Here is a 16,531-nt window from a genome sequence, read left to right as displayed (position 1 = left end):
ACAAAAAGTTTATTTGAACAAACTAGAATAAAAAACACTTAATAAAAAGAACGCTCTATTAATAATGATACAAAGTGGATAAACAGAATTATCTTCTCAATAAAAATTTCAACTGCTACAACAGTCCCAACCCATAGAAAATACAATAGAAAAAAGTCTCTCTCGCTCTCTAAAAGTAAGTAAAAACTCTGCAGAGGAAAAAAATTTCCCCTGAAGAAGTCTGGACCGGCTGGTCTAGAGAAAATTGAATACCAAAAAACATGCGCATAAAGACAATATCTACACTAAATATGCACTAAATAGTTCTTGATCCCATATATACAAAATGCACACAACCTACACAGAATACTACAACACCCCTGTAAAGCACATCAATGTAGAAAAGTCCAGCGGTGTAAGAGGCATCAGTTGAAGCTTGGTGGTTTCCCGGTACAAAACGTTCATTGCCACGGATTGGAACAAGCAGACACGGTTAGTAGAGAATAAGGTGTAGGCGTGCACGCCAGTATGCGTCACGCGTCAGCCAGGTCAGAGAGGCGTTACTAAGGCCCGCCGCAACGTGCGTTTCGCCATGGCTTCTTCTGGTGATCAATACAGAGATTGATACTGCCTGACAAAATGAACAATGGTTGGTCGGGCAGTCAGTTGAATGGTTTAGCAGCATTACGCCTGAAGGAGGCGTTGGAACCAGGGTTACTAGTCGAGTGATGAATGAGACTGGCGAACCCCACAGATCTCAGAGCGGCAAGCTCTTTGAACACCTGCGTGACCTGCCCTTATCAGTGTATACTGTACTGTATAACACGGCTAGGAGCGAGCCAAACAGTCGCAACTTTGTAGTCTCTGCATACTGTAATGTGAATGGGATTTCTACCAAAACTGTATTTCAATTTCTCTCCGACTTGTTTTTATATGGGTAAGAAAATGTTTATCTTTGCTTTTATTTTCTAGCAGGAGAACTCTGGACTGAAACAAACAGCTTCCTAGGTTTCTTCAAATTAGATGATTTCATTTTCTGTGCTTTTATCACACTTTGCCTTTTGCTCCGTTCTCATGTGAAAAATGCAAAAACAAGAAAAGAAAAAAGGCTCACCCATCTAAGCCTGAAAGAAGTGACACTGGTGTAACATCTTTATCTGCCTGCTCCAGAAACTGCACACAATAGCGGACTGTTCACACTCGTTGGTTGTGTACTTTGTTTTAAATAGCCTTGAACAAATCAACAAAACGTGCTTTTTTTTTACATTACAAAAGGTGCACATTTATTTTCTTGCATGAAGAGGGCCCATGGTCCCTGATTCTAATGCTTAAGTAGACAAACAAATCTTCTTTGTCCTGAGCAAACAAATAGTTCCCAAGACCTTTCCAACTTACCAAACAAGTCATTTTTATACTCCTGATGAAGGCGCCCTGAGTTGGCTCTGAAACATGGGATTGTTTTGATAATCTATTAAATAGATTTTTTCACCTATTTCCAGTGCTGTGTCTCCTTCCCTGAGCTTTAGTGAAGTATCTTAATGCATTACTTATGACGCGTGCACTTACCAGTTCTGAGCTAGTTATTTTGTGTATGGTGTGCTTTCTCCACCCTTTGTTTTATATACACATATATACAGAGGGAGCGAGAGGATATTGCGTGTGCGTGTGTATGCATGTATATATTTGTTGTAGAGGGAAAGCCATTAACTACATTCTTAGGCTGGCCTATAGTGCCAGCGACGCGTGACGTCACCGCAAGCGAAAGTTGTATTTCGCTTTGCGGCGTAGGCGACCAGGCTCCTGATTGGTTCAGGGGCTGTCACATGAGACGACAGCCCCAAAAAAATCAAATAATTACGGCTACCAAAAATCGCGTCGCCGTCACGCTTACTATAAGCGCACGCGGCGGCGACAAAACATTTGTTTTCGGGCGATGTCGCGTCGCCGCACTATAAGCGCGGCCTTAGAGTACTGAGGAAAAGGCGATTAAATGTTCTTTTTGACATTATTTCAAAATCATGAGTTTTATGTTTTGTTAACACTGAACTATGACTAAATAGGCACTTCACGCGTTTTTCTATAGAAATATAAAAAAATTCCAAGTCAGGAAGTGCATTTAGCAGGTCTTGACCAAAAATGCACGTAATGAGTTTTAACTCTATGACGACGATATATATTGTATGTTATATAGCAGTAGTGCATCCATAGTTAAGGTTTGAACGAGCCTTCAATTAAAACCCTCCTTTTCAGCTGCTCATACCGTCATACGGTACCTTTCAAAAACGAAGTAATCAGTCTGAAATGTTGGATTTCAGGTCGGATTGGCAAGGTGAATGTGTGGAGACTTTGAGCAGAATCAGTTGTATCCGTTTGATACAATTTTACAACATGTAATTGCGAGATGTCTATGAACAATTTAATAGTGAACTGTATGAAAGAAAGTCCATGTGATCAATTGCTATATATGGTCCATAGGATAAAAAAACATAGAAATTCAACTGGGAAAAAACAAAACACTTTGTTAAAGTGTAGTTAAGGTTCATTAGCAAACCCAGGAAAAGTCTGGAAAATGCAACATTATGGTGATACGTAACCTTAACCCCCCCGTGCTTTGCTGATGACATCACATCAGTGAAAGTGGGGTGGATAAAGACGATTATGGAATTGGTGAAGTACTGTATACATCCCATATGTTAGGATCTGTGTAGCACACTAAAAACTACTACTATAGCACCATGGACAACTTCCACTCTGACCAGCACTGAAAACTGTTCATTCCTCCAAAGCCATCATCACAACCAAGCATGCGGGAGCATGGTGTGCGTGTGGGGAGGTATTGAGAAGCCCGATATTTGTGGGATGCGGAGGATAAGTAGAGAAAGGGATTAGAGAGGACTGATACTTGTAGTAGGGGGGTTGAGGGATAAAGAGTCCGCAGATACTTGGGGAGGTAAGGGGCACAAAGGGATCACAGAAGATGTCGGATGCATCTGCGGGCGAGGAGTGAGAGACCCCGGAGACGCATGATGTACAGTAAGGAAAAGAAAGGGATGGCGGGTGGAGAAAGGACCTGAGAAACCTAATGTTTGTGGGGTGAGAGGAGAAAACGATCAGAGAAGCCATATGATTGGGGGGTGAGAGGGGGAAAGGGATTGGATAGGGCTTATGATTCTTGGGGCTGCATTCCACATTTTCGAATGGGATCATGTCATGTAATTTGTAGTGTCATTTGTGACGTCATGTATGATTACATCAGTAAAGCATGGGGAGGGGGGGGCCCTAAATCTAACCGACAGTCATTAAACATAAGGCTGTTCTTGGTATGTCTGGAAATTTAGTTTTTCTTTTCATTGGGGGCTATGTCAACCAAGTGTGTACCCTGTCCTCAGAAGCTTGAGGGTGGGGGGGAGGAGGCACGTTATCAGTACAGGTCCTGCTCAGAGCCACCATACAAATGTGAGCAGAAGGGGGTTTGATCTTCCTGCACCTTCAAGAATGGAATGTAAAAGTACTAAGGACTTTCTTAATACCATGATATAGCCAGTTGTGTGATCTTACTCTATGGCTCAGGCAAAAAAATCAAGCCTTACCAATGCCAGTTATCAATACGCAGCCTCGATGATTCAGTATAAAACAAATACAGTGATTGAGTTATTGTTGGTTCGCTCTCACTGAAATATTGAGGAAAATGGCCGACTAGGACTATTCTGGACCCAAGCTCATTTGAGCATGCGAGTAGGTTCATGTGGCATAAACTCGTCCCCTTTAAAAACACACAAAGCCCTTCTATTGTCTTCAACTTTATTGGGTGGGGTTAACAGAAATATAAAAGCACTTGCATGTAGTTTGTGGTAGGAAGTGTCTCTTGTGAGGGGAGGGTAAAAAGGAATCCTTTTCTAAGGCCAAGTTAAGGGTGGATGCTGTGGTCACGAGCGTCTGTGCGCGCGCTCCTGCAGCCAAGCGATCTGTGCCTTGGCTGCAGGAGTTGGATTGCGGCGTGGCGGACGTGTCACGGAGCTGGTTCGCTGAACCAGCTCACGTGAAACGACTGTAGCCCGAAATATCATTTTGGGTTACAGCAGCAAAATGTAGCAGCGTCAACGCTGTACAGGCAGTCCTCGGTTATCCGACACAATGCGTTACTCAAAATGGCGTTGGATAGCGAAACGTTGTAAAGCGAAACACGTTTTCCCATAGGAACACTGTTTAAATGAAAGGTTCCGTTCCTGAAGGCATTTTTAACACTAAAATACACCAAATATTTTATGCAAGCAATAAGATATGCAGCACACACAAATTATATAGTGTATATACTGTATTATATATATAATATAACATAATAAATAATATATTATATAGTATAATATAATATTATATAGTATAAATTATATATATACGCTCTTACGACGCTTTGTAACGTTGTTTATGTGAATGTGTATATATATACACACATACACAACGTTGCAAAAGCGTTGTAAGAGCGTTGGATAAGCCATTTTGGCGTTGTAAAAATGAATATAGGTATGCATTGCCCAGCATTGGATAAGCCATTCGTTGTAAAGCGAAGCGCTGTAAAACGAGGACTGCCTGTAGTTTGCCGCCGGTGGAGTTTTCAGTCTGAAAACTCCCACCAAACAACCCGAAATTGCAACGGACGTGCCCGCGCAAGCAAGCGCGAGCACGTCACGTAGCATCCACCCTGAACTCGGCCTAAGGGAGCAGTGCAAGATGCATCTACTCACTGTGTCTGCTGATGAGAGACAGCACTTTTTCCTTTCCTGACAGAAACAAGCCAACGGGGCATACTAATAAACAGAGAAAGGCGGGGGGAGAGGGCTAAACCAACTCAAGCTATGATCAGTGAGAGGTTGCCAAGGCAACTGGCTGGTGGCTTGTGAAAAGGCTATATTGTAACAATAATGTTGCAACTGCACAGCAGCAATGGCTGCTTCAGAACAGGAAACTTTCACTGGGGAGAGCTGGCGGCCTAAAAGCAGAAAAAATACAATCCTGTTCCAGGACAAGGACCACAAGCCATGAAGTTCTGCAAAGCAGACCAGGTCACTCGTTACAAAGAACACAGTCAATTTTATCATCAATTCAAATATAAAATGGGCTGTATCATATTATTGAGCCCATCATCCAGGAATAATAGTCTCTAATGAGCATTGCGGATCAATATTAACCCTGAGCTGAGGACACGAGCTTCCTGTAAAACACTCCTTTGCACATAGCTCACCTTGTGTGAGATTTTGATGAGACCGAAGGAAGATACACATCACAACTCAAGGACATAGAACTACCATTTCTAAATAGACATTACGTGAGCTAAAATCCCAGCGTCTGATATCACCGGCTGCTGTTCTTAAAGGCAGACAAAATACAGATAGAAGTAGTCAAATTATTATTTGTTATTCACAAGGCAACAACATATTCCAGTGTAGGACACTGTGGTATTACATGGTCAGAAAAATAAAATCTAGCAATCCATAAACAAACCAAGCTGATAATAAGCGAGCACTGGATTTTGGTGGGAGTTATTAAAGCACAAACACAGAACATGTCAAATCAACTAAAAAACACCTGCATTTCAAATCAGACATTTAAATACTAAATACTTTCCTAGCATTTTTAACATTGTATGGAGTTTAAGATATTAGGAGGATGTGCTCATAGGTGCAACAAATGTCTGACAATAATACAATTATAGAAGGATACAATGCAGATTCGGAATGCAAACACGTTTATAAATGCAACCACTGCACATTTACAGCTCTCGTATGAAACCAAGAGCATGTTATTAATACTCTGCAGCTTTTATATTAATCCAAATGGCTATAATACAGAATACTGTGCACCCCACAAGTACAAAACCAATGAAAGCCAATGACCTTTATATATGCAATACAGAGGATCTCATACACAGATGCAATAAATAAAAAAGCACTTTAAAGCCATGGTATTGTTGGTGTAGAAACTTGACACTCCTGGTTTTAAAGTGGATATAAATGAATGACTGTGGATGTGTAAATGTATGGCTGTGGATGTGTAAATGTATGGATGAATGTATGGCTGTATGTATAAATGGCTGTATGTATAAATGTATGGCTGTATGGCTGTATAAATGTATGGATGAATGTATAGATGTATAAATGTATGGATGAATGTATAGATGTATAAATGTATGGATGAATGTATAAATGTACAGTATGGATGTATGTATAAATGTATGGATGAATGTATAGATGTATAAATGTATGGATGAATGTATAGATGTATAAATGTATGGATGAATGTATAGATGTATAAATGTATGGATGAATGTATAAATGTACAGTATGGATGTATGTATAAATGTATGGATGAATGTATAGATGTATAAATGTATGGATGAATGTATAGATGTATAAATGTATGGATGAATGTATAAATGTACAGTATGGATGTATGTATAAATGTATGGATGAATGTATAGATGTATAAATGTATGGATGAATGTATAAATGTACAGTATGGATGTATGTATAAATGTATGGATGAATGTATAGATGTATAAATGTATGGATGAATGTATAGATGTATAAATGTATGGATGAATGTATAGATGTATAAATGTATGGATGAATGTATAAATGTACAGTATGGATGTATGTATAAATGTATGGCTGTATAAATGTATGGCTGTATAAATGTATAAATGTATGGCTGTATAAATGTATAGATGTATGGCTGTATAAATGTATAGATGAATGTATAAATGTATGGCTGTATGTATAAATGTATGGCTGTATAAATGTATAAATGTATGGATGAATGTATAGATGTATAAATGTATGGATGAATGTATAGATGTATAAATGTATGGATGAATGTATAAATGTACAGTATGGATGTATGTATAAATGTATGGATGAATGTATAGATGTATAAATGTATGGATGAATGTATAGATGTATAAATGTATGGATGAATGTATAGATGTATAAATGTATGGATGAATGTATAAATGTACAGTATGGATGTATGTATAAATGTATGGCTGTATAAATGTATGGCTGTATAAATGTATAAATGTATGGCTGTATAAATGTATAGATGTATGGCTGTATAAATGTATAGATGAATGTATAAATGTATGGCTGAATGTATAAATGTATGGCTGTATAAATGTATAAATGTATGGCTGTATAAATGTATAGATGTATGGCTGTATAAATGTATAGATGAATGTATAAATGTATGGATGTATAAATGTATAAATGTATGGCTGTATAAATGTATAGATGTATGGCTGTATAAATGTATAGATGAATGTATAAATGTATGGATGAATGTATAAATGTACAGTATGGATGAATGTATAAATGTACTGTATGGATGAATGTATAAATGTACAGTATGGATGAATGTATAAATGTATGGATGAATAAATGTATGGCTGTATGGCTGTATAAATGTATGGATATATAAATGTATAAATGTATGGCTGTATAAATATATAAATATATAAATGTATGGCTGTATAAATATATAAATGTATGGCTGTGGCCAGAGGCAAGGAACGCAATTGTGTATGTATTTATGCGTGCTTTCTGTTTTCACTGACCACAGACGGATAATCTATACCTGGCAGTAAATGTAGGGTTTAGAATAACAGTGTGACTCTTCCCACAAGATATATTTATTTTCCTGAGTATTTAAGTTGACAGACACAGTAATATTGTTTTAGGTTGGTCTAGTTCCCTGTGTTATGGGGGTATGTTTGCATTGGTTAGAGCAGGGGTGTGCAAACTGAGGGGGACGGGGTGCAGCACTTAGAGGCCCCGCACTCTACCCCAAGGCATTTAAATTAGATGCCGGGGACCGCATGAGGACTCTAAGTATCACTTACATTGACTCGGATAATGTGCTGCTACGGTGATGCGGCATCAAACGATGCTGCGGGGTCACGTGACGTCACATGACCTGTGGTGTCACCATAGCAACACAGTGACAAATGACGCTGCGGGTCACATGACCCCCATGGCGTCATTTGACACTGTAGGAAGGTAGGGGGGGCGCGAACACGGAGGCAGTGCTGGCAGGGGGGCGTCGTGCCAAAAGATTGTGCACCCCTGGGTTACAGATAGGAGCACACTGCAATAAGCACTACAAATAGTTTTTTAATAAGCATCTGTATGAGTTCAATAATAAAGTTTCAAATATACGACTATTTTTATGCCTACATATTCATTTCTCTCAACATTTTGAAGGAACTAAAACGTTTAAACATTTAAATAGTCACACTTCCAGTCCACAACAGGATCATTTGCATCCTCTTTTATTAGCTTCACAAAGCCAGAGACCACGTTTAGGCTGACCTGTCCAAATGCCAGAATCGGAAGTCTGTGTAGGGGTTTCTGACTTTACACAATCTTAACACAGGATGCAAAAGGCTACAGCTTTAAAACAATGAGCGAGAATGAAGATGTTTAAGAAACCTCTATGGCGAGAGCTTTTTTTGTCTGTACCTTAGAAATTAAATGAATAAACAGTCATAGATATACCCAATCAGCATACTGAAACCAAACACATATATACTGAAGTTAAGCAGTTGTCGCAGAACGAAAAAGTAAAAACCAAAAACATGAATGTGCAGCACTTAGGGTGGTCAGTATTGAACTGGACTGTCCTGTATTTGGACAGACTGTCCAGTAAAGAATTAGAGGTAACACTGGACATGTATGTCCTCAGTAAGACTTCTCTGGACATAGTGACCTGACCGGCTTGGAGGGCCATGGGATTTACCAGAGCAGGGACGGCAGAGGGCTGGGCAGCTTCTTCCATCCTCATTGGCTGCATTACCCAGCAGTAGCCAATCAGGCGGTGTCAGGAGCCTGGGTGTGGAGCCAAGGAGAGTAGGAAATAGTATGGAACGGTGAAAGGTGTGTATGAGTGTATGTGTGTGTATATGTGTGTATATGTGTTTGTGGCAACTGTCACCATTGTGTCCGGGATTTTTGGAGAAGCCCCCTGGTAGCCCTATTGCTTATGGTGACTGCTCTTCCAAAATACACATACTGAAAGAAGCTTGTTTTGGGGTTATCCGTTACGTGAATAACACACATAGGGCTCTTCAACATCTGCACCATATAAATTTACGTTATCTTAAAGAAACAATCCAAGTCGTTTTTTATTTTCTTACATGTGAATGAAGCAGGGGGTCCCCGGAGCTGAACCACATTCATCTCGGCCCCGAGCCCCCCCCCTGCTTCCAGAAATACTTTCCCCCGATGGGGGTGCCGGTATCTCCTGCAAGTTTAACGTTCCCACGTCACGTGGGCCAATGGGAAGTCGCTCCGGATGACTTAATGGCTTCCTATTGGCCTGCTCGGCACGGGAGCTTTGAAAAGCAGTGATTATGTAAACCCTGGTAGCCAAACCAGAGCAGCTACCGGCACCCCCTAGGGATGTCTCTATCTCGGGAAGCAGGGCGCCCCCGGAGCTAAAATTAATTGGGTTCAGCTCCGGAAACCCTCTGCTTCAATACTCAAAAAATATTAAAAAAATAATGGTGGTGGGGGGGTTTGGAGAGAGAAAAAAAACGTCAGCTGGGATTGCCTCTAATAGTGAGGCCAAATGCAGCTCCCAGAGAGACGTGGACTCTCTGCTCCCACATCATTTCATGCTAGTTGCTTAGGTAGCCAAGTGCAGATTCTCACACTGGAAATCACTTAAGCTAAGGTAACATAAATATATTGTACAGATGTTACAAATGCTTGCAAAATATTGAAATGTAATAAACTTAAAGGTTTTTCATTTCTGTAAAATGACACTACAATAAGCTCGTGGCCCTCTTACGTCTAGATGCTTTCTGATCTGGCCTGGTATACACAAAGTTTGTGCATATGCGGTTTCAAGATTCATTCCTCGCATTTGAACGTACCTGTTGATAAAAGAAATTCAGTGTGGGTTTGTCCTCTGTGAACTGGTTCAGAAATCCTTTAGGCAAATATCGAATTCTGAGCTCATATCTGAAACAAAATGGAATTCATATATTTATAAAAATCAGACATTTTTATATTAAATGTTTTCAACTCCTTTGTTCCTAGCAGTCTGCAATGTACAGTACAGGCATACCCCGGTTTAAGGACACTCACGAGTAAGGACATATCGCCCAATAGGCAAACGGCAGCTCACGCATGCGCCTGTCAGCACGTCCTGAACAGCAATACCGGCTCCCTACCTGTACCGGAGCTGTGCGCAAGCGGGGAGACTATAGAGACTGTTACAAATGCGTTATTTACATCAGTTACGCACGTATATGACGATTGCAGTACAGTACATGCATCGATAAGTGGGAAAAGGTAGTGCTTCACTTTAAGTACATTTTCGCTTTACATACATGCTCCGGTCCCATTGCGTACGTTAATGCGGGGTATACCTCTACTGTAAAGCAAATCAAGAGTAATACTTTTTGCACTTTGCATTTTCAATACAATTTTTTTTTAACAGCTATATTCAAACCCTGGAAAGGTTTCTGTAACCCTTACTGTCTACGTTCTTATTATTTGTCAGCGTATTATTTCCTTCATTTCACAATTTTATCCTAACTTTTGTTAGGTTTGACATTTGTCCTTCATTTTGCAATAAACAGCTCTAAAAAATGTTTAATGGTAATCCTTCAACAACGCTGGATTATCCAGATCAGATTAAATTCTACATTTACTATGGATGAAAAAAAAAAAAAGAGTTGAATGAAATAGGAATATTAAGAAACAAGTCTGCTTATTTCCACACAGATTTTTCAGCTACTAGAAATGTTATCAATAAAAGAACCCAGGGAGACCGATTTTGTAAACAAGCACTTCATTGAAAATGTAATCTTATAATAAAAAGGCCATAATCCCAAATGGGCAGGGCATTAGCAAAAAGATAATGCTTTCTGCATCCAGGATTTGGGCTGTAAAATGGAGCTTGTGTGACCCAAATGGCAAAGATGTTGATGTACTGGGACAGATGACAAACCTGTACGGATTACAATCCCTGTGCGGAGGGGTTTAGTGAAAACACTCACATCTTGTAACAGGTTATTAAGAAGAGCAGGCCTTGGTTTCCAATTTTACAAAGTACATTTGACAACTGAAATACACCAGTGTAAAGAAGCACAGATACACGGAGTGCTCTGTAATATCCTGCAACAAAGTCTTGTGAAACTAGCTATTTTCCAGTACTTCAACTGGCGTGACCATTATATTCTCATCGAAAGAATCCCCAGCACTCAGAAAGCGAAAATGTAATATTTTGAATACAGGAATTAATTCACAAGATCTAAAAAAAATACATCTAATACATGACTTGTAACATTATTTAATAATAAATATTACGTGCATTTCATTAAAAGCAGCTTTTCTTTATTTTATTTTTAAAAACACATCTATATCTAGTGTAACTATCTAAATACACACACACACACACACACACACACACACACACACACACACACACACACACACACACACACACACACACACTAAAAGTGCTGCAGATATTTCACTTCTTTTTTTAAAATGTCCCACGTCACGACAGCCAATAGGAAGCCACAAGGGATGACGTCAGGGCTTCTTATTGGCCTGTGGGACCAAACCACCATTGGCACCGCCTTCAGAGGGGTCCGTAGAGCTAAAACTAACACCGTTTAGCTTGAAGACCCCCTGCTTCAAACTTGTTATTTATTTTTTTTACTTCCCCAGGCAGGAAAGTCACATTCCAAGATGGCAACGCATTTTTTTTTTTTTTTTTAAAGGTGTGTGTGTGTATAAATATTTTTTTTTACGCGGGTAATTTCCGTAGCTGAACTTCGTTAATTTTCAGCCCCGGGGACCCCCTTCTTCAAAAAAAAATAAAAAAATATATACAGGCATACCCCGCATTAACGTACGCAATGGGACCGGAGCATGTATGTAATGCGAAAATGTACTTAAAGTGAAGCACTCCCTTTTTCCCACTTATCGATGCATGTACTGTACTGCAATCGTCATATACGGGCATAACTGATGTAAATAACGCATGTGTAACAGGCTCTATAGTCTCCCCGCTTCGGCACAGATAGGGAGCTGGTATTAATTTTCAGGACGTGCTGACAGGCGCATGCGTGAGCTGCTATTTGCCTATTGGGTGATATGTACTTACTCGCGAGTGTACTTAAAGTGAGTGTACTTAAACCGGGGTATGCCTGTGTGTGTGTGTGTGTGTGTGTGTGTGTGTGTGTGTGTGTGTGTGTGTGTATGTATATATATATATATATATATATATATATATATATATATATATATATATATATATATATCAAAAACAAAGAACAAAGGGTAGCGCTGTAAGTGTGATAAGTGAGTTCTAATGTGATAGTGAATAGGACTAAATGATTAAATAATCAAATAGTGCTTGTATATTAATACTAAATACAGGCATACCTCGCATTAACGCACGCAATGGGACGCATGTATGTAAAGCGAAAATGTACTTAAAGTGAAGCACTACCTTTTCCCACTTATTGATGCATGTACTGTACTGCAATCGTTATATACGTGCATAACTGATGTAAATAACGCATTTGTAACAGGCTCTATAGTCTCCCTGCTTGAGCACAGCTTCGGTACAGGTAGGGAGCCGGTATTGCTGTTCAGGACGTGCTGACAGGCGCATACGTGAGCTGCCGTTTGCCTATTGGGCAATATGTCCTACCTCGCGAGTGTACTTAAAGTGAGTGTACTTAAAGCGGGGTATGCCTGTAAATAATTAAAGCAATAAGAGAATTGAATAATAAAACCATATAACGTTTATATCAGAGAACAAACCAGTCCAAATGATGGAAAGAGATGAGTAAGAAAGTCCAGATACAGAGATTAATTGTCAGTCACAATGTGGAGTAGGCTGCTCCCTGGTTGATCTAGCCAGATCAGGAGAATCTATAAAACAAAGACAAAAAGAAACGCCAGCTCCATGGCATAATGTTGTTTGTAAAATTGACAATTTATTAAAACGCAGAAAGTGGCCGCCAGGAATTGTACTCACTTCAAATAGTGAAAAAGCATTCAAGGGAGACAATCTGTAAACCAGCTGAGACTGCAGGAGGATAGAAAGCCAGGTAATTGCGTGATGACGTTCAAAGGAAAAAGTTACTCACGTGACGAAACGCGTCAGGACCTTGTGACGCACTGACATCATCACGCAAGTTGAGGCTGTGTCGAGGTCTGCCAGTATCTTACTACACACGAAGAAAAGTAGAGGAGACTTCCGGGCAAAACGGAGCTTTATTTACGGAGTTGGGTGTTCTACGGTCTGAATGCTGGGGCTATGATTTCACGTCAGGCACATGGAGTGAAGTAGCTAACATCTGGATATCTTTCTACTACACCGGATGGTATATCAGCTACCTGCCTAACATCACCACCCCTCCTGCTCACACACTGACTACTATCTTCCATCCAGCCACGGATAAGTATCCTCATTTACTGCTTGTGTATATCTACAGCAATTACCTGGCTTTCTTTCCTCCTGCAGTCTCAGCTGGTTTACAGATTGTCTCCCTTGAATGCTTTTTCACTATTTGAAGTGAGTGCAATTCCTGGCGGCCACTTTCTGCATTTTAATAAATTGTCAATTTTACAAACAATATTATGCCATGGAGCTGGCGCTTCTTTTTGTCTTTGATAGAGAATATATATATATACATATATATATACATACATACACACACACACACACACACACACACACGAGAGAAAAAACACAGACGCAAAGAATGATAAGTAAAAACTGTTACAAAGTATCAGGGAAGAACATATTGTTATAAAGACGAAACCAATGGAGATGGATCTGAAATAATAAGAAAGGAGCAAAATATGGTGAAGTATGCTTTTATTCTTCAGAATGCGCAAAAGACAAAAAGCTACTTACAAAGTAGCAGATAAAACAGGCATGTGGGATATCAAGATCCTCTCCTCACTGCTGATCTGTATGGCGGCTAGTTGGTTCTGGCTCCACGTGGTACGCCGAGTCTCCGCACTGGCTCAGATGCGTCAGCAGCTGCCTCTCCAGTGTCGTCCTGACTATCCCTCCAGTTTCGCGAGATTGCGAGTATGACGTCAGCGTGTTATTGTATCCGTTGACGGGGGGGAATCGATACACACTGTCCAGCTAATACTTAGCCATATCTGGCAATATTTGCTAACAACTCAGAGAGTCAGGGAGACCTTAAGGAAATGCTATTCCAGCCTCCACCCTACGCGTTTCGTCTTGATAAAAGACTTCAGGGGAAATGCGTAGGGTGGATGCTGGAATAGCATTTCCTTAAGGTCTTCCTGGCTCTCTGAGTTGTTAGCCATATCTGGCCGACGTCATACTCGCAATCTCGCGAGACTGGAGGGATAGTCAGGGCGACACAGGAGGCAGCTGCTGACGCATCTGAATCCGTGCGGAGTCTCGGCATTCCACGTGGAGCCAGAACCAACTAGCCGCCATACAGATCAGCAGTGAGGAGAGGATCTTGATATCCTACATGCCTGTTTTATCTGCTACTTTGTAAGTAGCTTTTTGTCTTTTGCGCATTCTGAAGAATACAAGCATACTTCACCATATTTTGCTCCTTTCTTATTTCAGATCCATCTCCATATACATACACACATATGCACACACACACATATATATATATATATATATATATATATATATACACATACACACACACGCACGGGAACCCGATTCAATTTCCGGTGTCGGCTCATTAAAAAAAGGTGTATAAGCCCATATTAATAAAATGTTCTATGTAAAAAGCTTCCTGAGGAAGAGAGCTTTGTGATTCTGAAAGCAATTCCCTCCCAAATAACAAAAATGGCATCAAACAATCTGACTGCTGTGCTGACTTAGCAATGGGAAAAAGACAGTAGGCATTATTTCTGTTCAGTAGAGAGAGCATTGCAGATTTAAAATATTTACAAGCAACATAAAGGACAATAACGTCAGGGGGCCGGAGAAAAGATAACGCATGCATTTTACAGTAACTGCACAACAGAAAACATTATTATCTATCTTTTATTTATGTTTTCTCCTTTCACTGTCAATATAATGATATACTATGATGGTGTGGAAATACAGAAGCAAACAAAAGCATACGGAAAATAAATCACGAATCGTATAGTACATACATGAATGAGAATGTCTGTGGATCAGCAACAATGAATGAGAAGGCCACATACAGTACATCACAGTCACCACAATCCATCAGTGTAAGAAGGGCCTGTAATGTCACGGTGAGGGAGCCATGGAAACCAGGCGTCTACACGTTGGCATGTTAATTCTCAGGATTAATATTAACATACTGCAGACTTTCCAAATCCAACGTGTGCGAGTTACGGGAGCAACATAGATGTCAGTGACCAAGAGATTCTCTTCCTTTTGTAGGCTTGGGGTGGATTTATACAGCCGGCTAGTCCCAGGGGCCCCATGGAATTCGAAGGCTTAGCCACTTTACTGTCACAGGTGGGCACTTGGCCAGAGAGCCTACATTTTAGGTAGCATATAAATGGGTAACATTAGGAAGCAGAGTGCAGGCAGGGGTTAAAGGTCACCTATAAAGTCGCCATTATTCTTCATTGATAAACAGGGCCACAGACAGATTTCCCGGGGCCCAGGATTAGAGTTACGTCTGGGGCCCACCCCCAGTGTCATGGTCTTGCGAGCCCCCACCCACCACCATTTCACACCTCGTAAGCCCCCTCCTCTATTTCACCCCCTCTTCCCATGTATTTCTTTCCCCTCTGCTTCACTTTTTTTAATTTTATTTATAAAAAAGTGTTTTACCAGGAAGTAATACATTGAGAGTTACCTCTCGTTTTCAAGTATGTCCTGGGCACAGAGTTATAATAATACATGATTACATTAAACGTACAGGGTTATACAGTCAATTCACAGACATTTTGTGGACAGATAGAGTTGGAAAATTGGGTATAGGGGATAAAGGGCTGGTGAGATTCAGAATGAAATAGAGACGCTTTAACATGGGCGGCCGTTATTCGAACACTTCACGCTGTAATTTTTGCGGGAAACTGTGATCACAACGGGGACAAAATTCGCTGTGTTTAAAGAAATGACCGCGACACATTAGATGCCCAAAGCAGGGACCCCTGCTGTGTGAATCATACCGGCGTCTGCCTTTGTGTAATAGACGCGCAGTAAGAGAGTCTGAATCAGTCACTAACTGCGCACCTCTCACAGGCGATCGCGGGGGTTTTATTAAAATTCTAAAATTACAGTTTTGTAGCAGGGGGTCTCCGGAGCTGAATAAAGTTGATTTCAGGTCCGGGGACCCCCTACTTCCCGAGTTACAGGTCCAGTTATGGGGTGCCGGTATCCCCGCCATGTTAAAATTGTGGGTCACGTGACCTCGGTACTAGAGGGATACGGGCACCCCATAACGGGGCCTGCATCTCAGAAAGTAGGGGGTCCCCGAGGCTGAAATAAGCTTTGCTCATTTCAGGAGACCCCCTGCTCATGCACACACTAAATACAAATT

At 40.5% G+C, this 16,531-nt stretch overlaps 1 protein-coding gene across 19 annotated transcripts in view; it reads right to left on the bottom strand.

The window, feature by feature from the left end:
• PTK2 (protein tyrosine kinase 2) overlaps nt 1-16,531 on the bottom strand; it is a 338,626-nt gene that overhangs the window by 149,144 nt on the left and 172,951 nt on the right. For all 19 annotated transcript variants that reach the window (XM_075581727.1, XM_075581721.1, XM_075581682.1 and 16 more), the window contains one exon: nt 9,905-9,992. In XM_075581727.1, the coding sequence (XP_075437842.1) occupies nt 9,905-9,992 (88 nt within the window). The remainder of the gene's footprint in view (nt 1-9,904; nt 9,993-16,531) is intronic.

The sequence above is a fragment of the Ascaphus truei genome, chromosome 2 (assembly GCF_040206685.1).
Source record: "Ascaphus truei isolate aAscTru1 chromosome 2, aAscTru1.hap1, whole genome shotgun sequence".
Classification (NCBI taxonomy): domain Eukaryota; kingdom Metazoa; phylum Chordata; class Amphibia; order Anura; family Ascaphidae; genus Ascaphus; species Ascaphus truei.
Note: the sequence above shows the minus strand (reverse complement) of the source record. Positions and strands in the feature narration are given on the sequence as shown.